This window comes from Cricetulus griseus (genome assembly GCF_003668045.3).
Source record: "Cricetulus griseus strain 17A/GY chromosome 1 unlocalized genomic scaffold, alternate assembly CriGri-PICRH-1.0 chr1_1, whole genome shotgun sequence".
Lineage (NCBI taxonomy): Eukaryota > Metazoa > Chordata > Mammalia > Rodentia > Cricetidae > Cricetulus > Cricetulus griseus.
Genome location: NW_023276807.1, coordinates 49,470,263 through 49,494,139, shown reverse-complemented (window position 1 = coordinate 49,494,139; position 23,877 = coordinate 49,470,263). Strand labels below are relative to the sequence as shown.

At 40.4% G+C, this 23,877-nt stretch overlaps 1 protein-coding gene across 1 annotated transcript; it reads right to left on the bottom strand.

The window, feature by feature from the left end:
* Positions 1-3,769: 3,769 nt before the first annotated feature.
* On the bottom strand, positions 3,770-23,597 carry Eri1 (exoribonuclease 1). Its single transcript, XM_027391251.2, has 7 exons — positions 23,326-23,597; positions 19,326-19,504; positions 15,977-16,187; positions 14,059-14,142; positions 11,893-12,002; positions 9,766-9,880; positions 3,770-6,718 (listed from the first exon to the last, which is right to left on the bottom strand). The coding sequence occupies exons 1-7, from the start codon at positions 23,419-23,421 to the stop codon at positions 6,476-6,478; spliced, it is 1,038 nt and encodes a 345-aa protein (XP_027247052.1). The 5' UTR covers positions 23,422-23,597; the 3' UTR covers positions 3,770-6,475.
* Between the last annotated feature and the right edge of the window lie 280 nt (positions 23,598-23,877).

Genomic DNA, 23,877 nt, shown 5'->3' with positions numbered 1-23,877 from the left:
AGAAACTAAGTTGTCTGGCAGCAAATCTACCAGACTTCAAATCCTCACTGCTTTGTGTAACATTTTTGTTGTTTCTCTGTGGCTTTGGAGGCTGTCCTGGAACTAGCTCCTGTAGACCAGGCTGGTCTCGAACTCACAGAGTTCTGCCTGCCTCTGTCTCCCAAGTGCTGGGATTAAAGGCATGTGCCACCACCACCCAGGTTTGTGTAACATATTTTAAAAGGTTTACTCTACATGCTTTGTCTGCATGTACCCAGTACCTTCAGAGGTCAGAAAAGCACACTGGGTCCCTGGAACTGGAGTTATAGTTATGAACTAATATGTGGGTCCTGAGGCTCAAAACCACGTCCTCTGCAAAAACAGCAGGTGCTCTTAACCTTGGAGCCATGTCTCCAGCTCCTTGTACACCCTTTTATCAGTTTCTTTATAACCTGTTTATCTTCCTCTTTATAACCTCTTTATCAGTCTATATTGTTTCTTGATGGTTTTCATGTCTTCAAAATTCATTAGCACATTTTATTTACAAGTCACTTTTTCTGACAACATTAATCTGATTTGGTTGGCTTACTATGATGTTTATTTTACTATATGATGGATATTTGCCATATACAAAGTCAGGGGTATGCAGTATAATAAAATAATCTAAAGTGCTAATTGTATAAAATTCCTTATATATACAAAAGGTATTTTGAAAGAAACAGGTTGGACTATTCTACTTCTTCCCGAATATACTGGGAGTAGGCAGTTTCCCTAACTAAGGAATAGCAGGTCCAATGAATATGCACAAAAGTCTTGGTAGACCCTTGGGGCTTGCACTCCCAAACCTGAGAATATATAATTCTAAGTAACTTCTAACAGTCATATAACCTACACCCATTGTTTTCAAAAACAATAAAAGACCAAGAGGCTAATCATCATTAACTGATGTCTTCTGAAAAGTCAGTTTTGAAGACAGATCACAATGTAATCTTTGACATGAGATTTAAGACGCTGAATAAAAATGCCCAAAAAGTTATTTCCATTACTCCTCCTCCTCTTTACGTAAGGGCTCTATTCACACTTATATTGATACAAGTTTTTAAAACTAGACACAGAATACCAGGTGCTCTTCCATGAATGTAGCTCTGTGACAGAATGCTTGACTAATGCCACGTTAGTATAATGCCTTGAACAAGTTTACATTTCTTTAAAATCAAATATTGAAAATACTTCTACAGCTTTCAAGACAGAAGTATGCAATGAAATACAAGGATGAGATCTATTGATCCAGTGGGAATGGCCCCTGCTCTTCAGCCTAGCCACCACTCTCAATCACAGGAGCTGAACACTGTAGTGAAAACGATAGTAAAGTTGCTACCTTGGGACCTTCCTAAATGGAGGGAATGGTCAATTTTTATGTTTCACTGCTTTTATCCTTTGTATGCCAGTATATGTAAAACAGTTTTCCTTCATTTGACTAATACAACCCTACATTTTCATCAAACTTTTAGGTCCAATAGGGCATTTTTACTGGTTTTACTGTTATAAAATCTTGATGGGGTAGTTGAAATAACTATGTAATTTAAGACAGAAAAAGATATTCTATAAAAATCTTTATTCATCTCTTGGGTTGTTTTTAAAAATTGTGTGTACATCTGTGCATGTGAATACAGTTGCCCAGGAAGGCCAGAAGAGGATGTCAGATTCCCTCGAGCTGGAGTTACAGAAGGCTGTAGGCCACCCATCATGATTGCGGATAATTGGACTTGGGTTCTCTGCAATGACAGTATGTATGGAGTCATTTCTCCAGCCCCTCTCTATGCATTTTCTATATGGATAATGGAATTTCTATAGCTTTTAGAGTCCATCAGACATAAAGAATGGTGGTGCCTATTTTAACATGTGAATATTTATGCTAAGGTGAATATCCTACCTACTGACATCAAATCTGGGAAACTTAATGTGCTTTAATTGTGCAAGGGAGCCAGGGTTGGTGGTTTACACCTTTAATCCCATTACTCAAAAGAAAGAGGCAGGTGGGTCTCAAGTGCTCAAGGCCAGCATAATCTATACACCAAGTTCCAGGCCAGCCAGGACTATTAGTGAGATCCTGCCTCAAAAACCAAAAATGTGCAATGGAGTAAGTTTCCTTCTAAAACTTTTCAAAGAGTATTCATGTAAACCAAAATGGTTGAAGAATTATTGCTCCAAATCGAAGGAAAGCAATGAATGACCCTTTCAAGGTCAAAGATACTTGAAGAGTGTTTGCAATTAGCAATGCAGAGACAGACTAGGAACGGCTATAGCATCTGTTGGCCTTTTCTGGCACCTAGAGGGAGAGCTGGGTATTGACAGGGATTAACTATGTCTGACTCATAGGAATAAGAAAATGGAAAGCTCCGATGGTAACTCTATCCAGGTAGCCAGTCTTTCTTCAGAAGTCAGGATTTAAGCCGCCACCTTCTCCAGTTCAGGAAGAGGTACAGACCTTAAGGAATATATTTCACCACACCTATTTTCAATTATACGTTGTATGTTACAGAGTCTGAGGATACAATAGGTAAGAACCTATGAAGACATGACTATCAACTTCCATGGCACCAATCAAGGGCTCAGAGAGCACAGAAAACACATCAGAAGACATTTACCAAGTCAGGGTAGGCTGGAATCAAAGTCAGTTCTTAAAAACCAGAAGCAGGAGTCCAAGTTTGATGGACTACTTTCCGGGGACAAAAGTAGGAGTGTCATGTGACATACTTAAGGCAGGCATAGTGATTAGCCTGGGGCAGATGGCCGCCATCAAACTAGAAAATGTAAGAAACCCAGACTGGAAGGTCTAAATGCCAGACTTGACTTTTATCTAGTGAGAAATGTGGGCTTCTGTGGTAGAAGTGCAAAGCAATACTTGAGAAAGATTTATGAGACGAAATAAGGACAGACAGTATCTCCTAGGGCTTCAGCTCGACAGAGCTGAGGTACTTGAAGTCAAGTCTCAATGGGGAAAATGCCTGGATCAGACAGGCCTGGGGCTTTCAAGAAGCTTTTCCTTGGTTGGTAACTGCCAAGGAGGGTGCAGTCCACTGTGGGTGGTGCTGTGGCTCTTCCTTGATTACTAATTGACATTAGGATGGTGTAGCCCACTGTGGGTGGTGCCACCTAATGCTTTTCCTTGGTTTGGAATTGGCATTAGGAAGGTGCAGCCTAATGTGGGTTAGTAACCGCTCTGGTGCTGCTTGTTGTTCTGACCATTCATGATGCCTCCTTCCCTAGAAATCTTACTACTCACCTTGCCCTTCAAATCAGTCTTCACATTAATATTTTGTAAGGTAACATTCAGAAAGGAGGACTAAATACTGTTTCACCTTTCAAGAAATTACCATTTAAATAAATGACAACAAAGCCACAGGGTATTACTTTACTAAGTACCATGTCAGCATGTTAGTTACTCCCATGGTCTTTCATGCTATCTTTGAGCTGAGGAAATCTATCCCTACAGCAGGACCAGCAGGTCTTTAAAGGGGGGGAAAAATCAGAAACATTTCTTTGGGACTGGAGTAGCATGGATTCAGGTTCCCAGCCCACACATCAGGTGGCTCATATCCACCAGTAACTCCAGTTCCAAGGCAGCATCTGATGCCCTCAGGCCCCCACAGGAATCTATGGGCTCATGGTGCACTCATATAGGCACAGGCATAGGCACATATAAAAACAAATGTTTAAAATGACTGTAACACTTCTTCATTCTTTTGTGTGATCCAGTCAAAGGAGGGAAAAGTGGAAAGAAAGTAAATATTTTGAGTCAATGTCAGTATTTAATACAAACATGAAAGACAAAAATCAGACAAAATATAGCTGAGTATATATACTGGTTGGTGTGGATTTGGAAATGACACAGAAAAACAAAACAAAACATTTCAATGTATTCAAGCAAGTAACAGGAAATTAATATGGCTACTGATGACTAAGGAGAAAGCAAAGGTAACTATTAGTAAATATTACTATCAGCATAGCACATTATAGCAGTAACAAGAATCAAACAGTACAAATATCTTTACTTACAACGGCAGTCATTTTTCGGCATTTTCCTCCCAAGAACTACCTGATTCTACACCTTAAAGACAAGCCATCACAACAGAAACAAAATAAAATCAGAGGGGGTTGGTGGAGACTCAAACGTGAGCAAAGATGGCAAAACACTTAATAGAGCCAAAAGAATTCTAAAAACTTGTATTGTTTCAATTCTTAAAAAAGAAAAAAAAAGAGATTATAGGATAACTTGTCAGAAATTTAAACAGCCTGATTTAAAAAACAAAAATTAAAAAAAAAAAAAAACCAAAACCCTGGAAGGCATTAGTATTTCCTGCTATTCTCCAAATTTCCAACTGTAGTTTCAGCTATTCAGTAGCAACTATGCAATCAGGTGACAAGCAATTGTTTTTCTAGGGCACGAACCTGCCCTTTGTCAACATGGCTTACGTGGGAAAATTACCTGAAGGAAGAGTAAGCCTAGCAGGCCTGCACCTGTCACTCACAATGATGTGCTATTTTCCATTCCTCTCCTTCCACTAGCTCAATAAACCGACAAGTCTATGTAGTGGATTCTCATGCCACCAAGCATGTCTACTGGTTGGAAAACATGACAAAATCTACCTGATTGTATCAACTACAGAAATAATGTAGCATCACAGTTACTATTAAAAGTTAAAGATAGCCAGGTGTTGGTGGCACGTGCCTTTAATCGTAGCACTTGGGAGGCTGAGGCAGGCGGATCTCTGTGAGTTGGAGGCCAGCCTGGTCTCCAGAGCGAGTGCCAGGATAGGCTCCAAAGCTACACAGAGAAATCCTGTCTTGAAAAACCAAAAAAGTTAAAGATAAAAAACAATTGATGTCAGTGAAACTGGTCCATGAAAAAAGCTTGAGAAGGTTTTAATGCTAAAAGTCCACACTTTCACCTTCTAGGCAGAGTTTTGCATCATTATCTCCAAAGCACATTTTGATTTTAGAAACAGGAATTATTTTCCAATATAACTGGTCACTAAGACACACCGGGTACTTTTACTAACTACGGCACAAAGCATTTAACCCCACAGTACTGAACACAAATGTCAATGTTCATTATGAGCTGTAAGTCAATCTCAAAGTGGGCAAATATACATTCACAATGGAGAGAGAAGCTAATGAACAAATGTCTAAAAGCTCCCATTGGTTTGGATGTTATAGCTCATAATTTCACTTATTCACTTTGGAGTTGGGTTCTCTTGGGTGATCCAGGGTAGTCTCAGATTCATCTGCACCTTAACTCCTGAGTATTGGAATTACATGTGTATGGCACCAGGCTGGTTCTTCTACCTTCTTATTAATCTCAATTACTAGATTTTTAACTAGACCCTGTAATCTATTACATGGTTTCCAGTTATGAGATGAAAGTGGCAGATGTGTCCCAGTACTTTTTTACATGTATGTCTATGTGTGGGCTCAATTCCAACAGTGTGCAAGCAGAGGGTCTGAGGACATCCTATAGTGGGTCCTGAGGATCAAACTCAGGTTGTCAAGCGTAGTGGTAGACACCTTTAGAAGCAACTACCTGTCCTGAATACATGCAGACAATGTTCCAGAAAGCAATACCTTAATTTGCTGCCCAGCAAGCAATAAGCGAAATGGACCAGAATGTGTGGTGCACAGGGCAACTGCTGTCGCCTCCACCACCTCAGACGCTTGATTTGTTTCTAGCTGGTGCTGGCTGAGCAACCTAATCTCTTCATGTGCTCTATGGTGAGGCCTACTATAGTTGTGTCTGCACCAACTTGTAGACTTTTATTCTTGTCATTAGTTTCTAAGCAATACAACCACTTCTTTATATTTTATTAAGTATAAGCTATCTAAAGATTATTAGAATATAGGGGAGAATATGTATAGGTTATATACAAACATTATGCTACTTGAAGTATAGAATGTGAACACCTGTAAAATCAAGATACCCATGTGGCATTCCTGGAACAAATCCCTCAATGATACCAAGAGGAGAACTGCAGTTGAACTTCGCCTGCAAACTTCAAAAATTAAAAAACTATGTAGTACATGAAATCAAGGGGAACATAAACACTGCTTTTCAATCCTTTCAACACTTCTAAAAACATATTTAATTTAATGGTGTTAATGTAGAAATTCATGTCAAATTTCAACATCAGTTAAGACATGACCTTCAAGGAATGGACCAGTAAAACTTTGCATTTTAAAACCAAAGGGACACATCTCAGACACATTATTATAAAACTCGGTTCTAAGCAGGAATGGCTACTGTTTTAACAAATACTGCTCATATCAAAAGTGCTGGTGACAAAGAACTCAGTGTGTCCTCCCACAAAATGTTTGCATACATACCCATCTATCTGTAACTGTAGTAAGATTTTAAACGTTTAAGGTGCTTGATGGTTGACTAGTTCAGGTCAGTTCATCTGCTACTTCTTTGTAGCAATCGATCCAGACTAAAAAGCAGCTATTTCCTAGTGTGTGGCATTTGTGGAGCTGGAGCGCCCTCTACTGGAAAGGAAGATGACACACTCATCAACTGTCCTCCATGTATTTTTTCATTGATTCGAAGTTCACATCCATCCTGAAGCATACGAACTGCTATTCTAGCAATATTCTTAGAGTCATCAAGACCACTGTGAGGCCGCCCATCATAATCCATTCCTAATTTTTCCAGCATTATTGTCAATTTGGTTTGGCTTCTAGGAACCTGGAAAATAAACAGCTTAGTAAGTACTTTAGGTACTTTCAACAGTTCAATTGAAAAACAAGAAACAAAACAGCCAGCACCCCACTCTACTTCTCCCAGAGAAAAGCAATTTCACAAAGGCACAAGCCAAAAGCTTCAAGATAGCAATTATGAATATGCTCAAGGACCGTAATAAAGATATGAATAAATGCCTGAATGAAGACCAGGGAAACACAAAACAGTTGAATGAAATAATAAAAACAATTCAAGGCATGAAAATAGAAACTAAAAGAGAAACAGAATCATTAAAGTCAAACTGCCAGGTATGGTAGAACATGTCTTTAATCCCAACACCTAGGAGACAAAGGTAGGTGGTTCTATCTTTGTGAGTCTGAGGCCAGCCCTTGTCGACACAGTAGGTTCCTGGACAGCCAGAGCTATATAGTAAGATCCTGATTCTAAAGGAACAAAAGGAAAAACAAAACAAAACAAACAAAAAACAAACTCAAAATGAAACCTCAGTATGTCAAAATAAAAAAACTCAGAGGAAAACTGAGGTGGAAGAGAGAATTTCAGGTCATGAAGACACAGTAAAGGAAAAGGAAATGATGAAATCTTAAAAAAAAAAAAAAAAATCCCCCCAAAACTACCAAAACCAAACCAAACCAAACCAACACACACAAAAACAAAAAACCTCAGGCACAAAATATCCCAGAAATCTGGGATGGGAGACTATGAGAAGACCAAACCTATAAATAACAGGTACAAAAGAAGAAGAAACCAGGGTCAATCAAAGGCACAGAAAACATTTTTTAACAAAATCATAAAAGAAAAACCAAAGTCTAAAAAAAGGGATTCCCATCAAGGTTCAAGGGGCACACAGAACACCAAATACATAGGCCCAGAAAAGAAAGTCCCCATGGCACTTTAATAATCAAAACACTTATATGTACACAACAAAGACAGGATATTAAAAGAAAAGAGAACAGGGCACATACAATAGTGGACCACTAGAATAACACCTGACTTCTCAATGGAGATAAGCACAAGTACAAGCACTGAAAGACCACAGGCACCAGCAGACCACCACATCCAGCTAAACCAATCATAATCACAGAAGAAAAACATTCTGTGGACACCAGTACACAGGCATGGGCCGGCATGCCTTCTGCTAGAGAGCTGGATGTCCAATGTCCAGTTGTAACTTTAAGGTATTGACCAGTGGAGAACATATTAAAAATGGGTGATGATGTTGAGGAGGTGTGCCCACAATGTGAAACAGGGAGGCAAGCTAAGACTGCATCATCTCTCAATCGTCTGGGTGGAAGACAGTTTAGACCTCTGGATCCTCTTACCCCAGTGTCAGCAAGAACGGTATCACCCAGAGAAGAGGAATACTATCACTGCTTCTCCTGTCTCACTCAGCCACCATCAGAAAAGTCCCTTATAACAGCAGATGGGAATTAGCAGAGACCCACAACTGGACAGTGTGCAGAGCACACAGCCCTAAGTGGGATGTCTCCATCAAACCCCTCCCTCAGGACTATGGGAGCTAAATGGAAGAGGTGAAGGAGCCAGAGGTAAAAGATTACTCAGTGTCCCTGCTAACAGAAACTTCTGGCCAGCCTGGGGTGGTGGCACAGGCTTGCTATCTTAGCACTCTGCAGGAGCAGGCAAGAGTTCTAGCTCAGCACAATCTACATATTGAGCCCCTGCCCCCATATTAATACAAGAGAGCAGGAGAGAGAGGTCCACCATCACAGGCCACAAGCATCCAACAATGACTTGAGTATAAAGATGAGGGTGGGAAGGACATTTGTGGATAGGGGTGTTAATAGAGCTGAAATATCCTTCACTGTAGGAATTCAACAGGCACATCACAAGGAAAATTCAAAATACAGCATAAACATAAACATGGGATTGAAAAAGTACAAAGATAAATACATGAAGAAACAGCTTTTTAACGTTAAAAAAAATTTTGTTTTAGAATAAGAACCAGTTCTGAAAAGGACCATGACAGGAAATGTTCTCTAAGTCAGTGGTTCTCAACCTTCCTAATGCTGCAATACAGTTCAATACACCTTGAATACAGTTCCTGGTGTTGTGGTGAACAACCTCCCCTCCCAACCTACAAAACTATTTCATTGCTACTTTATGACTGCAATTTTGCTACTGTTATGAATTGTAATGTAAATATAGGTTGGGAACCATGCTGTAAGTCTTATAGTGCTTGCCCAGCAAACAAGAGGCCTTGTACCACACAACACTAAAAATGAAATAAAGTCCTGTTTCATTTGTTCCACAAGCAATCCATATATGAATCTCCGCCTGTTACGGTAATGCATTAAATGAGAATAAAGAGCAGGGAGAGGAGGTGTAGCTCTAATTTAAAACAACTGAGATTCTAAAAAGTAACTATTAGATGTTTTTTTTTTTTCTGTGAAAAATACCTTTCAAAAAAACTACAGGGGACTGGGAAGTGGTGGCCCACACCTTTAATCACAGCACTCAGGAGGCAGTCAGGAGTTTGAGGCCAGCCTGTGTACTGAGCAAGTTCCAAGACAGCCTCCAAAAGCTACAGAGAAAGCCTGTTTGGAAAAACCAAAAAGAAAAATCAAAAAAACCTACAGGAGATAGAGAGATGGCTCAGCTGTCAGAGCACTTGTTACTCTTGCAAGGCACCCAGGTTAGGCTCCCAGCATCCACAAGATGGTTCACAACCATCCATAACGCCAGTTCCAGTGGATCTGACTCCATCTTCTCTTCCATGGGCAGGAGGCGTGCATGTTGTGTATATACACACATGCAGGTAAAATGCTCATAACACGCACACACGATCTTTAAAAACGTAAAAAAATTCTAATATACAAAATCACAGCTGAAGAAAGGGGCTGGGAGAGGGGGCCAGTGGGGGGCAGGAGAGGAGGGGAGAGAGAGGGAACTGAGATTGACATGTAAAAGAAGCTTGTTTCTAATTTAAAGGAAAAAAAAAGAAAATCACAGCTGAATATATATGTTAGAATAAACATGATCAAGGACATAGCTAATGTAAGAAGTAAAATTTTTACCTTATAAAAGTTTCCGTATGACTTTCGAATATTGATCCACTTTTTAGCAAAAGGGGGGTATTTGAGCCTGCTGAGCTGGCACTGGATGTTCAAGAACTTACTCATATCCCAGGAGCTTATATAAAGAGAAAAAGGGTATAAGGTAAATGCTACAAAAAGCTGTTCTGTGTTCTACTTATGTTGAACTCATATTCACATAAAATACTAAGCTTAGAAAATTAACCTTGATTCCCAGAAAGTACTTTTCGGCTTTAAAAAGAAAAAAAAAAGGAGTATTTTCTTCACAGACTAATTCTTGCTAGGTTCATCTTGATTGCTTTTGTGGTTCTGATTTCAGGTCAAACTTCCACCTTGCTGAGTTCTTCTGTGTAACTGCCAAGCTTGCATGTTACACCAAATTTACCATTTTTCGTTAAGTTCTCTAATAGTACGCCTTAACATAAAACATGTAAGCAACTAACTTAAAGACAAACTGTAGGGGTTAAAATACAATCTGGCCTGCTATTTCTCTGCTGTGCTTACTGCGGGGCTGTGCTTACTGCCCACTCCTTAGTCCCAGTACTGTAGAGGCTGCAGCACACAGACAAGCCAGAACTAGAGTGAGACCTTGTCACAAAACCAAACCAGGTGAGTACTGAGTATGCAATGTGAAAATCAGTTGATTTGAATGTGGCTTTTCATAGACACAGTCAAAACCAGCAGTAACGAGACCCTTCAGTGGAAACTTTACAACCCCTCAATTCAGCTGCTATAAAATTAAAAACTACATACCCTAGGGTCCTACTGCTTCTGTGCACTTTAACAGCCCTCACCAACCCTCACAATTCTAAGCCTGAGCTGCCTAATTGTTTCTGGGGGCATCAATGACTCTTTTTGCTACTGCTCTAATTAAAAACCAAAACCAAAAAAATCATACTTATTTTGAATGATCTATCCCAGATTTGAAGTTGTATATGAAGATCCCTAAGCCTTCTATGTCAGCAACATCCTGACATAGAAGCACACACCACCACCATGGCATAAACTAGACCAGAACCTCTTTAGGGTTTTGTTTTCACCTTTAATGGCACTGTAGTACAGTGTCCTTGGGACAATGTAATACTTTCAACCCTTCAGACATTCCTATGTAGTTCTTTTTTTTCCTTTTCCTGTTCTGTTTGGAAAAGAGGTGCAAGTAGGTTTTTGAGATAGGATCTCAAAATACAGCCGAAGCTTCCCTCAGATTCATTGTGTAGGCTGACCCTGAATTCCTGATCCTCCTGCCTCCAACTCTCAAGTGAGGGGATTACAGGAGTGCCCCCACATCCAGCTCTCATTTCCCTTTCCATTTAACAGATAACTCTGAATTAGGCACTACAGGAAGTGTTATGGAAGACTACAGGGTAATAAAAGGACATGCTCTGAAAGGACCTCCAACTTCCTAAGAAAGTGTCAGATAGAATAGTTGACACTGTAATGACTGAAGACTTTCACAATGTGAGTTAGTACCAGGGTAAAGTAGAAAAAGTGGTAAGAAAGACACTCCCAGAAGGAAGAAAAACATGAAGTGAAAAGGTAAATCCTGCGAATGAATGGGCAGCCTGATAACAGTGGGTGAAACAGGCATAGGGGTGTGTGTGTGTGTGTGTGTGTGTGTGTGTGTGTGTGTGTATGTGTGTGTGAAAAAGTGGTAAGAAAGACACTCCCAGAAGGAAGAAAAACATGAAGTGAAAAGGTAAATCCTGCGAATGAATGGGCAGCCTGATAACAGTGGGTGAAACAGGCATAGGGGTGTGTGTGTGTGTGTGTGTGTGTGTGTGTGTGTGTGTGTACACGCCCGTCAGGCTGAAGACCTCTGAGCAGGCAAACATCATGATGGTACAGGGATCCAGACAAGCTGTGTCAGCATCCTGTAGGGTATGTATCATCCTGGGTCCCTAGTCACAGACTTGATGTGATGGTGGCTTTCCCTTCTTCCTTCCATCCTGAGAACTCAAACTAGGAAAAGACCATGAAAAGAAAAAAACACTCTTTCTTGTGGAGTGACTCCTGGGGACTTTTAATAAGTAACACTCTGTGGACACCTACATATTCAATGAATGAGAGCCTCTTTACTGTTGAAAAGGATTACAGTACTTAACTACTTACCCATCTGTTAATATGCAGTATTTGTACTTAGTTCCTAATTCCTTTGACTTCATCCACTCAATTACCTTTCTCAGGACCTGAGGGAAAGCATCGGCTCTGTCTACCTGATCCTGAAGACATAAAAGGAGAATGAGGTCAGGGCAACTACTGCTTGTAGCCCTACAACACACCTAGGCATAAACTGGAGAGAAACAAATAGTACACAAACTGTTAAACTCTGTGATTTCAATGACTCAGATCTACTTACCACCTAAATGTTCACTTGAGATAAGACTGCTTTTAAGTGTAAGTACATAATTCTTCCAAAATTAAGATTTAAGATTGTCCTGGTTTTGCCAACCGACACAGGTGATCTAAAGTCACTGGGAAGAGTAAACAGGACTGCTGATCAACTTGGCTTGTGAGCGGCCTGTGGGGGGGGGGGGACTTCCTCAACTGCTGATGCAGGAGGGCCAAACCCACTGTGGGCAGAACCATCCCTAGGCAGGTGACAAGGATCCTGGCTGTAGAAGAAAGCCAGGTGAACATGAACCAGAGAGTGAGCTAGGGAGTGAGGCAGCAAACAAAATCTCTCCACTGTCTGCTTCTGATTCTGCCCTGACTTCCCCCTAGTGTGATATGAAAGTGTAAGCTGAAATAAACAATTTCCTCCCAAGTAGCTCTGGTTTTCTCTATTACAGCAGTAGAAAGCCAACTAGAACAAAGATCAGCCCCAGTGGCTCTCTGTGATTAACGGATTATTTAGACAACAGGGAAATCTTCCTCTAAGCCACAGTCTCTAAGCATTCTATCCCAAATCTCATGCTTCTCCACACTTTACTACACCACAGTATATGGCACATCACTTGGCAATGCCATGAGGCTGGACTTTCTAAAATGTCAACATGATGCATTCAGAATTATGGGACCCTCTATGATTTGCTTGCATCTACCCAGCTCACACATATTCTCAAGAACACATCTGAGCCATCTGGAACTACACTGAATTCTGTCACAGCAGAACTAAATGCCTATAACTCCCAGTCCTTCTTTTCTGCTCATTTACTTACCATGATTCAGCTCAATTTCACCAACATGAAGACCTGTCTCAGGGCAGCCCTTCCTTGCAACACAGATATAAGCCTCCTGTATAGACATCTACACAACCTAATAAAATACTCTTCCTGGCCAAACTATAACTACTGGCTTATTCTGTCTGATCTCATGTTTACAGATTTGCAATATATAGTCGGCATTGAACTATTTGTAGAGAGTGAAGACTATTGAAAGTTCCAAATAAATTAAAAAAGGCCTACACAATAAAACATAAATAAAAAGCAGAGATGAACCACCCAGGGTACAGTCAAGATTGTAAACAAACATGTTCTAAATCCTATCTGTGAGTGTAGCACAGTGACACTTATCTTCCCAAAGCTCCATTTTACAACTGAGATCTTGGTTGCATCATTACAACTCCAGGGGTGGGGAGAAGTAGGGAGTAGCAAAAATGACATCAAGTGTAGAGCTGGCTCTTTGACTTTGCTGGTCTTCAATGTCTGTGCTCAAGAAAGCATCTAGCCTCAGAATTGCATGCCCTACTCCCTTAGCATGTGAGACCATAGCACACACCACTGCACCAGCTCTAAGGCCTTTTGTCTATTTAACTTATTATTTTTTCTTTTCTGGGGGGGGGGGTTCAAGACAGGGTTTCTCTGTGGCTTTGGAGGCTGTCCTGGAACTAGCTCTATAGACCAGGCTGGTCTCAAACTCACAGAGATCTGCCTGCCTCTGCCTCCCAAGTGCTGGGACTAAAGGCGTGTGCCACCACATTTTACGTAAATGGGTATTTTGCCTTCATGTGTACCATGCGCACATTCAGTAGCTATGGAGGCCAGAAGAGGGCACTGATCCTGAAGTTGCAGACAGTTGTGAGCCACTATCTGAGTACCAGGAATCAAACCCATGTCCTGTGAAAGAACAGCCAATGCTCGTAACTGCTGAACCATCTCCACAAACCATCTCTGTTGTTATTTTAATTATAGTATGAAGGAAAACAGCACATAAAATTGCTTGTAACGATTTTTATAAACTATTCACAAAATAAATCACTGATTTAAAATTTTCTGTCAAATTTAAGATAACACCACCCACCACCAAAACCAATAGGAATTAAGGGAGAATTATCACCTGAGTAATTCCAGTAAGACTGACGCAGAAATCTGACAGCTGCGAGTTAACCTCTGGCCTCACATACTGCTGAAACGTGTCTTCCTGCAGGGAGAGACACAAGGGAAAGCGCTTTAGGTGACTACATGACACACACAGAACAAAGCTGGCCACAGCAGAATTACACAACTACTCATGACAGATCATTTCAGAGATCCCAAGGAGAAGTCTCCGACAAAAGCCCCAATATTTAAATGTAAAAACAGTTTATTTTGGTTTTTAAAAACATCATGTCAATGGGTGTCTGAAAGCAAACCTTCAAAGTTGTGGTAAATATTTTCGTGGCATGTAAAATGTTGGTCATTTTGTTTGTACTATGTTAAGAAAATTAAGCCTATTAAGCTGCTCCTTTACAATAATGGGTTTTACAAGTCTTCTGAAGAAATGAGGCCTCAGTCGTAGGAAATCACTTGAAACTGAATAATAAATACATGGATTTAATAATAAATTTATACATATGAACAGAAGACAATCAAGGGTAAGAGAAGGCTAGATCACACACGGAATGTTTTTTATTTAAAGTTAAATCAGGATCACAGCAATGTTTTGAAAGGATTTCTTGGGCCACTATGTTGAAAACTGGCTGATAACAAGGATAGAAACACAGACCTACTGATGAGGAATTGCCCAGAAGCTCACAGGCCATCGAGTAGTTGCAGGTAGGCAAGAGAATTAAGAAAGCCTATCTAAACAAAAGTGGAAGGGGAGAACCAAGTCCCCAAAATTGTCCATGACATGCACTCATACGTACACACAAGTGCATGCACGCCTTTGTAAATTTTTTAAAGAGAATATACAGCTTAAACTTGATTGAGTGAAGTGGGTATAAGAGATGAAGAAAAGAAAGCAAATGATGAGAAATGGGCATAACTTATTTGAAGGGTTGTTCCATAAAGAAGAGGGGTAGCCAGCAGTACAGTGGAGTAAAATGAGGATGTGCATGGGATAAGAACACATCAGAAAGCAATGCCCCTAATGTCTAATTGCTAAATTAAGTGTCCTGAACTGAGAGAAGACATGAGACCATCTGAGTTATCCAAGGTATCTCCTTCACGGCTGTCATTTTCCTTTTGATCATTCACCTGTTTTGGAGAAGGCAGTTTTAAAAGCAGGCTGGATTATGCAGGTGGCACAAATAGTAAGAGACCCTCTTCACAAGGTGTGAGGACAGAACTCCCTAAATCTGTCTTCTGACACCCACTATTAAGGGGAATGGAGAGAAGAACGTAACTAAAAGAGGTGTTGAACAGAAAAACTGTGCATTACTGTGTACAAGGCCTTTGTGGACTTAAGTGACTAGTCTCCTCCATCACATTTTATAACGTAAAAAGTATTATTTTGAGGAGTTCATTCTATCATGTACTGAACTAACACTGCAGTGCCAATAATTACCTAGGGCATATGCAAGTATGGCTTGGGAATTAAGGTTCAGCTGCCCTGCCCAATTCCATTAGCAATTACTTCTAGAGACTATCCTCCACCCTCACTGAACATCAAAACTGCCTAAGGTGCTTTAAAAAAAATAAGTTGATGCCAAGGGCCCTCCACAGAACTAGATTCTTGTCTCTGGGACCAGGGCTAGGCACCAGGGTAGATTTTTCTGTTTTATTTGTCACTTCCCTAGAGACTTCCATCTACTCAGATGTTCTAAGAAACAGAAAAAGTGCCACAAGTTCAGCTCATGGAGAAGAGCAGTTCCTGGAATTGCTTCATTATGATTTTTCTATTAATCATGCCGATAGGGAGCTCACAGCAATATGCAAAGATCCCCTTCTGAAATTCTATTTCCAGCTAAAATGGCAAATAAGCTTCCAGCTTGCTAGTCAACACCAGAATAGTTGCTACGAAAAATAAGATGAAAATGCAACAATTCACTTACTATTTCTAAGGTGTGCGTATTCAACAGAACAACAGGAAACTCAATGATTTCATGAATAAACTCAGCTGGGTTTCCCTCTTCACAAGTAGCTTCAAAGTCAATAATACAAATATAGTCATAGTAACTGTCCACACAACTGCTTTCTTTCAACATCAACTTCTGCTTCTTGTAGTAGTTTTTCAATCTCTTCTTTAGGACATCCTTGACCCCTCTAAAAAATACAAGATTACGTAAACATTTCAGTCAAGGATCATAAGTCCTATCTGCTGGCAATGGGTTGAACAGTCGCAGTCACAGCATAACTAACAAAAGAGAGCTAAAACAAATGGAAGGAAAGAAAAACTCAAAGCTGTTAGCAAAGAACTAATGAAAATAAAATGCTTAACACGACAAATTTTCCTTCACAAGAGATGTCTTGCTTTCATTGTATCTAGTATTTCAAGCCATAACTTTGCACACACACATAACATTGCCCTCTATGTTAAGACATATATGATATGAAAACTGAAGATAACAAGACAAATGTAATGTTGAGTGAGAAAATGCAGACAAACTGAACGCATTATACTGTATTCTGGCATTCATAGGTCAGACAACTAAACAAACAAAAATTCTTTTTTTTTTTTTCCTTTGAGACAGGATTTCTCTGTATTGCTTGGGAGCCTGTCCTGGAACTCATTTGTAGACCAGGCTGGCTTCGAACTCACAGAGATCCACCTGCCTCCCAAGTGCTGGGATTAAAGGCGTGTGCCATTAACACCCAGCCTCAAACAAAAATTCTTAAGGGTATGAAAGTATTACAGCCCTAAAGTTGAATGTCTTATAGCTACTTCAGAAATAATTTAGGGTCCACCATCCTAGAGCACACTTTGACGATACTTAGTTTGACTAAAAGTAGGTTGTTCAACTTCTTGGTCACACTGCCATCAGAGACTTAAAAGTAGCATATTTTAAGCCTTTTATTTTCCTTTCTAAACTACCACTGAGCAAGTAAGATTATTTCAGTGTTTTCTTTTTTTCTGAGATAGGGTCCTACTATGTAACCCTGGTTGTCCCGGGACTCCTATAGACCAGACTGGCCTTGAACTTGGAGCTATCTGCCTCTGCCTCCCAGTTACTAGAATTAAAGGCATATACCACCATGTCCAGTGTTTTGTGTTTTCTTTATACATTTTCATAACCTAGAAAAGTCTCTCAACCCTTTTCATATAAGATACTGAATGACCCATGAGATGTGACTACTTTAAATTACTTTTTATTTTCTTTTCTCTCATTTTATTTATTGATTGTTTCTTTGAAATGGCACTGCAAATCTGATGGTGGTACAAACATAAAGCTCCTCCTCTTCCTCTGACCACAACCTGAGCCAGGCTGTGGTTAATCCTCTCTACTACGGCTTCCCTTTGTTTCCTGACTATAGCAGAGGCTGCAGTGATCACAGCCTGTAGCACACTGATTCACCTCACTCACAAATTGACCACTAATTTCCCTTGTAAGTTATCTTCAGTGGCTTCCTCTTGTCACAAGATAAAAAAGGCTTCAGCATAGGGTTCCTTCACTTTGCCTCAGTTACCTTTTCAGTATCACTATCAAATCTTCTTTCTTCCCACAGCATGCTGCTAAAACATAAGCTGTGAATAAAGCACACTGTGTGCTGTAGCCTGAATATACAGCATGTTTTTAATTCCTTAAGTTTGAATGTACAATAAAGACAAGAATATATGACTGAAAACACACAGACAGAAATTACAAGGTTTTCTGTTTTAATTTCTTTTTGCCTGAACTATGCTTCTTCACTTTCCTATTTGGCACAATTTAACTGTCACATTTCTGAATTCCTGGGGCATACTGTTTAGACCCTCAGCTGCACTGCAATATTCAGACCTCCAATGCCACCCCGACTACTCTAATTGTGACATTTCTGTATTGTCACAAGACTGAGATTTGCCGAGTCAATGTCTAGTGTAGTGCTTAGAGTTCAATACAGGCTTGTTGAATAAAATGTGTAAACATACATCTAGACCTCTAGCTCCCATAAAGCCAGGAGTAAGCAACTGATCTTCATGCCTGTGAAGAACAAAAATGTTTCTCAGACAATCTTCTGGAGGCCACAGGTTGTATTTAATAACAGAAAGTCAAGAGAAAATGAAATCAAAACTTTCCTTACAAATTATGCTACAGACAACCTAAGAGGGAGAACAGGTAGATGCTCTTTTGAAAAGCACCAAGGAGCCAGGCGGTGGTGGCACACACCTTTAATCCCTCAGGAGGCAGAGGCAGGCAGATCTCTGTGAGTTCAAGACCAGCTTGGTCTACAAGAGCTAGTTCCAGGACAGGCTCCAAAGCCACAAAGAAACCTTGTCTCAAAAAACCTCTCCCCCAAAAAAGAAAAAAAAAGAAAGAAAGAAAGAAAGAAAGAAAGAAAGAAAGAAAGAAAAGCACCAGGGTTCCATCTGAACATCAGTGCAGACAGTCCACTTAGAAGGAATGAGAATCCTGACTGCCCGGGAACAATGTTTTCAACTATTATATATAGTCAGGTTTTTGTTTTTCTTTCTTTTTTTTCTTGGTATCAAGCCAGAATGCCATATACCCCAAACTTTAAAAAAAAAAAAAAAAAAGTGTGTGTGTGTGTGTGTGTGTGTGTGTGTAGGGGGTAGGGCTAGAAAATAGTTCTGAAAATATATGTGTCTATTTCTCGGAACACAGAAGGGTTCACTAAGCTATACTTTCTCATGCAATACAGTTAAATGTAATGGATATTTTCAGTTACTTTAGAAACTAAAGCAAAGTGACTGAATGTAGGTGAATGATTTCTACTTAATTCCAGACAAACCTCTGTCATAAAAAAATAGAAGTAACTAAATAAAAACATCCATAAACATCCATTTATGTCAACTAAATGAGCAACTATTAAGCAAAATTTTAAAGACCGGTATGGTGAAACAAGCCTATAACCCAGCACCTAAGAGGCAGAGGCAGGACTGTGTGCTCAAGGGCAGTTCAGACTAGACAAGACCGTGTTAAAAGTGAAATTAAGGAAACACACTTGCTACAATACTACACATCTGTACATCAATGGGGCATTTCTAAAACATTCACACACTGTGATTTGGAAACCTCTGTTTATGCCATCTAAAGAAGAGCAATAAAAAGTTAGATGGCAAGACTCACAATAAAGACTAAAAATTTTGGTTGTGATTTGAATTATCTCACAGGAGGAATTTTTTTTTTTAATATTCCCAAGATTTTCTAAAAGGAACAGGTACCACTTCTGTAACTGGTTTTTAAGAATTAAATAAAGTATATTAGCCATTTTACATATCAGATTAAAGTTAGTTTTAATTACCTTGTTTCAAGCTTAAATTCGGAAAGTTTGGCTCTGAGTTCCTCTTTACTCATTCTATTAATGCAACCATTTGTCATTGCAATCTCTTTGTACACTGGGTCACTGAAGTCACTTCCATTGGAGGTAATGAGTTTAGATCCATCTGTTTCTTTGCCATCAAGTCTACATCGCTGCTTTTTCTACAAAAAAAAAAAAAAAGGGTCGGGGAGTGATTTATAATTAGTACAAATATATTTTTAAAGATTCAAACTCGCAAGGGTTCTCTATGCTATGTGTTCAATGAAGGGTTCCTCTTGGCACCACCAGTGGAGGAGGGCAAGGAGATGAAAGACATGTTTCCAATATAATTGGCCTTGCTCTAGTAGTCTGAGTCATGAGATTCCTCAGAGGCAATGAAGCTAAGTAAAAAGAGGACAAATTAAATTAGAGTCAGAGCCATGATGGTCTGGAGCCCCAGCTGGCCATTTACAGCAGCTTAGCCTTGGGCAGTTAATAGCCACTGATCTGCAGTTTCTTCATCTATACAAACATACTTGTCCTAGATAGTATTTGGTAATGGCAAACAGTATTTAGGTAGCATTTATTCTAAGTATGAGATTGTGTATATAGTAGGCTAACTACTAATAAACATAATTTTACTTATGATCATCAGAGTGTAAACAAGCCCTTTCACAAACAATATCCAGAAACTTAGAAATAAGCCAAGTTTAAGTGACCTTTTACATCACTGTGTATGCATGAATCAGCACTTTTTAAGCCTGCTTTATTTCACAAAGTTAACAGAACCTGCCCTAAACGAACAGAAAACAGACTTCCAGGCGGGTACTAAAATGTCCTAGGACTTACAGCATACAAATGCATTCTGTTCCAAAGCTCACAAGTTAAGTCACACACTTATCAGTTATTCAGATCTGCAGTGGTGCCTTTCTGTCAAATGATTCCATTCTATTTTCTCCATGGGTAGACCTAAACCACAAACACACTAACTTGTAAAGTTAATTATGTTCTACACGAAATACTACAAATATAAACTGTTTTCAGCACTGTCAAAAACTGTGTCTTTACTATTAACAGGTTAGTATCTATTTACTTGGTCATAATGCAGTCCCTAACTTTAAATCTGATCTTGATGGATCAAGGTTTACCTCCCACTGTCAGCTTTCAACTCAATGCGGCAAGCTTACTAGTAGTGTACTGCTAGGTGCTATGTCTAGAGTACTCACTTGCCATTGCTTTGAGAAAAGGGCCAGCAATTTCAATGCCTAAATCATTTAGAGTGGGAAGAACTTTATCAAAAATACACATTACAAAAACAAAGCCCTTACTTTGTAAATTAGTATGTGCTTATACAAGTGTTTTTTAAAATTCCACTGCACTTTGACCAAGAAAATAATTAGCTTTCAGAAATATTTAAATTTCTCCTTAGATATTATCAGGATAGTTTATTCTTTATATTTAAACTTACAAAGAATTTTAAGTTCTATCTTTTTACAGGTTACAAAACTGTCGACACTAAAGAACATTGTAACCAAAATAGATGTCTTAGTTAATTTATACAAATTCTCTTCTTTCAATAAATCTATTCTGATACACTTGAAGAATTCTTACATAGCTTTGAAAATTTACCTCTTCTAGACACATAACCTCTTCTAGACATACAAATTGTAATTTCTATAAAGATTTATTTGTTTATTGGCTATCAAGACCAATTCCATCCTTGATTTTGTGAAAATTGGTTCCTCCTAAATTTCAGGCCAGCAGGACAAGTTCTCAAAAAAAAAAAAAAAGAAAGAAAAAAAGGTGTTTAAATTAACCTATAAAAGAACAGAAAGAAATATCCAAAACCCCATATACACAAATTATCTGCAAATACGAATTCATTTACTAAATAAATGCCTAAGATTAGCATGACCATCCACTCCAGTCCTAGATCCATCTGTCATGTCACTGGCCAGAGAAGAAACCTGGAGATGAATTCACAACATGGAAAGAAATACTGGCTCATTTATACAGAGCTGTGACATTCTGGAATCTTCATGTACCCAATTAAGTATATGTATGGTTTATATTATCACAAATAAGACCTCCTTTTACATTACAGGAAATGATCATGAACTTCTACATTAGTACTTTAATGTGGAACTAAAGTGTGGAACTTAATGATGGATTGCATACTTTCCAGAATAAAAATATGAGTACCTCAAAAAAAAAAAAAAAAAAAAGCTGTTCTTTTTCTATTGAGAAGGGGGGTTCTACCTTGATCTTTGAAAGCCTTTTTTTTTTTTTTAATGAACACAACCTGTTTCTAAGGTGAGATTTTTATAAAGTAACTACTTCTAAATAAAACAGGTTCCCACAATCTTGTTGCCAAAATTATGCACTACCTACTACAAAAGAAAAGCTATTGCATCTGCACACTGAAACAAAAATGTTCAAACATTAAAATGTTTCCTGCTGGTATACATCAACCACCAAACCTAAGAGTCAATGAAAATTTACTAGGAAAATCTCAAAGACAACAAGCAGCTTTGTGTGGCTAAAATCGAGGAAAATATATATATTCATTTATTAAAAGCACTTAATGGTGAGGTTTTAAAATCAATCTGAACACAGACCCAGACCACAAACAAGTTTCAAAGACAATGAAGTATATTCGAGTTCTTTTATGAAAGAATCCTTGCAAATTAGCTTTAAAACTGACTTAGATGATGTTATTGACAACATGTATTAGGACGAAAGGGGCATGTTTGCAGAGAGGGTGAATGGAAGCTTCTTCAGCCTTCCAAAATATCAACATGACAAGGGCAGTAAGACAACACTGTAAAGATCCGGAGGAAGAGTGGTCAGGACAAGGGGGTACACAAGACGTTTAATGAAGAAAATCCTCCACTACAGAAAAACACAGGGAAGCCAGAGGGGACAGCAAAGAAAAGATATGCACTACCCAATGGGCCAAGGTAGCCAGGGGCAAACTGAAGGCACGGAATGAGGGGAGTAAACTAGATACATTCAGATTGTTAAAAGATCACTCGAGCAATTTCTGCTCTTTCAAGAGGGCAGGAGTTCGGTCCCAAGGACCCATATCTATCGTCCTACTTCTGGTCTTTAAGGGCATCTGCACACACGTGGCATCCATTAAACATATATAAATTAAATACTAACATTCTAAAGGCTATTCTGGTTACTACACGAAGGTGTAAATGGAAAGAACAAGGGCACTAGGAAGCCTCTTCTGAACACGCACTTTGTGACATTTTGGTTTTGAGCCAACACTTTCACTTTCATCTCTCTAGTCCCGCGAAAATCCTGGGTTTCTAGTGCTCAGCTCCTACGACGAAAAAGCGATGGACTTCTAGCATCTCTGTCACATCGCAGCGTTAGCTAACATTATCTCATCAAGATGAATAAACAAGTCTGGAGATCCAGCCGTCTGACAATCTTGCCGCCGTCACGAGGGTGGACCGTGTGGGGGGTTCCAAATTTCTCAGAAAGCCGAGGTTAAGAGGCTGCTCTTCCAGAGTACCCAGGTTCAATTCCCAGCACCCATATGACAGCTCACAACTGTCCGTAACTCAGGTTTCAGGGGATCTGACACCTTCTATACCAATGCAAATAGAATAAAGTTAAATAAATCATTAAAAAAAAGAAAGCCGGCTATGACTGGTTTCTCTGAGTGTGGGAACGGAGGAAGACCAGGGGAGGGTACCCTCGGGAACGAATGCAGATGGCTGTGGGGTCGTCCGGGGCTGGGGAGGCACAGGCTGCGGGAGCACCCCAAGCGCCTAGGATCCTCAGCCCAGGGATGGGGGTGCGCCGGAGACAGCTCAGCCAATCAGCGCCGCGGGGCCGATGGAGCGGCAGTGCGCCCGCGCGCGCCGAATGTTTACGCAAAATTCTCACTCGGAACTTCCCGCCCGACCTCCTCCCTCGAGCAGAGGGGTGCTCGCCCCGATGGGGACCGGGCCGGAGAAGCGAGGCAGCCCCGCGCGAGCACTCTCACCTCCACGCTCAGCGGCCGCGGCTCCTCACACTCCGGCCGCGGTGTCTTCTGCTGAGCCGCGTCGCCGCCGCGCTGCCGGCCCCGCTCGCCCTCCATGCCTCCTCTCACGCCGGGAGTTGGCCGCTGACTCTTCGCTCTCACTCCGCCGGGCCCCCGCGAAGCCGCCTTTCTCCCTTGGAAAAAAAACTACCGCGCTCACTCACGTTCCCGCGGCGGCGGCCACACAAACTCCGCCGGACGCCTCCTACTTCCGGGACCGAGTAGCGTCGTCACGCCGCGCAGGCGCAGTGGGCGGGAGCGTGTGCGGGCGAGCGAGCGCGCGCGCGCGCGCGCGCGCGTGGGAGGAAGGCGGCGGCGGGAAAGATCCCTGGAGAGCCTCGCCAGGGGGAAGTCGGCGTTGGGAAGTAGGCGTGGACAAGCCGGCTGTCCAGGGCGTGCACATTGCCTAGGATACGCGTGTGAAGCTGTCCTAATTAGCGTTAGCTGCGGGTTCTAAGACCTTTCCCCCAGCAACTTAAAACATCCGTTTGTTTCTGTAGCCAGTATTTGAAA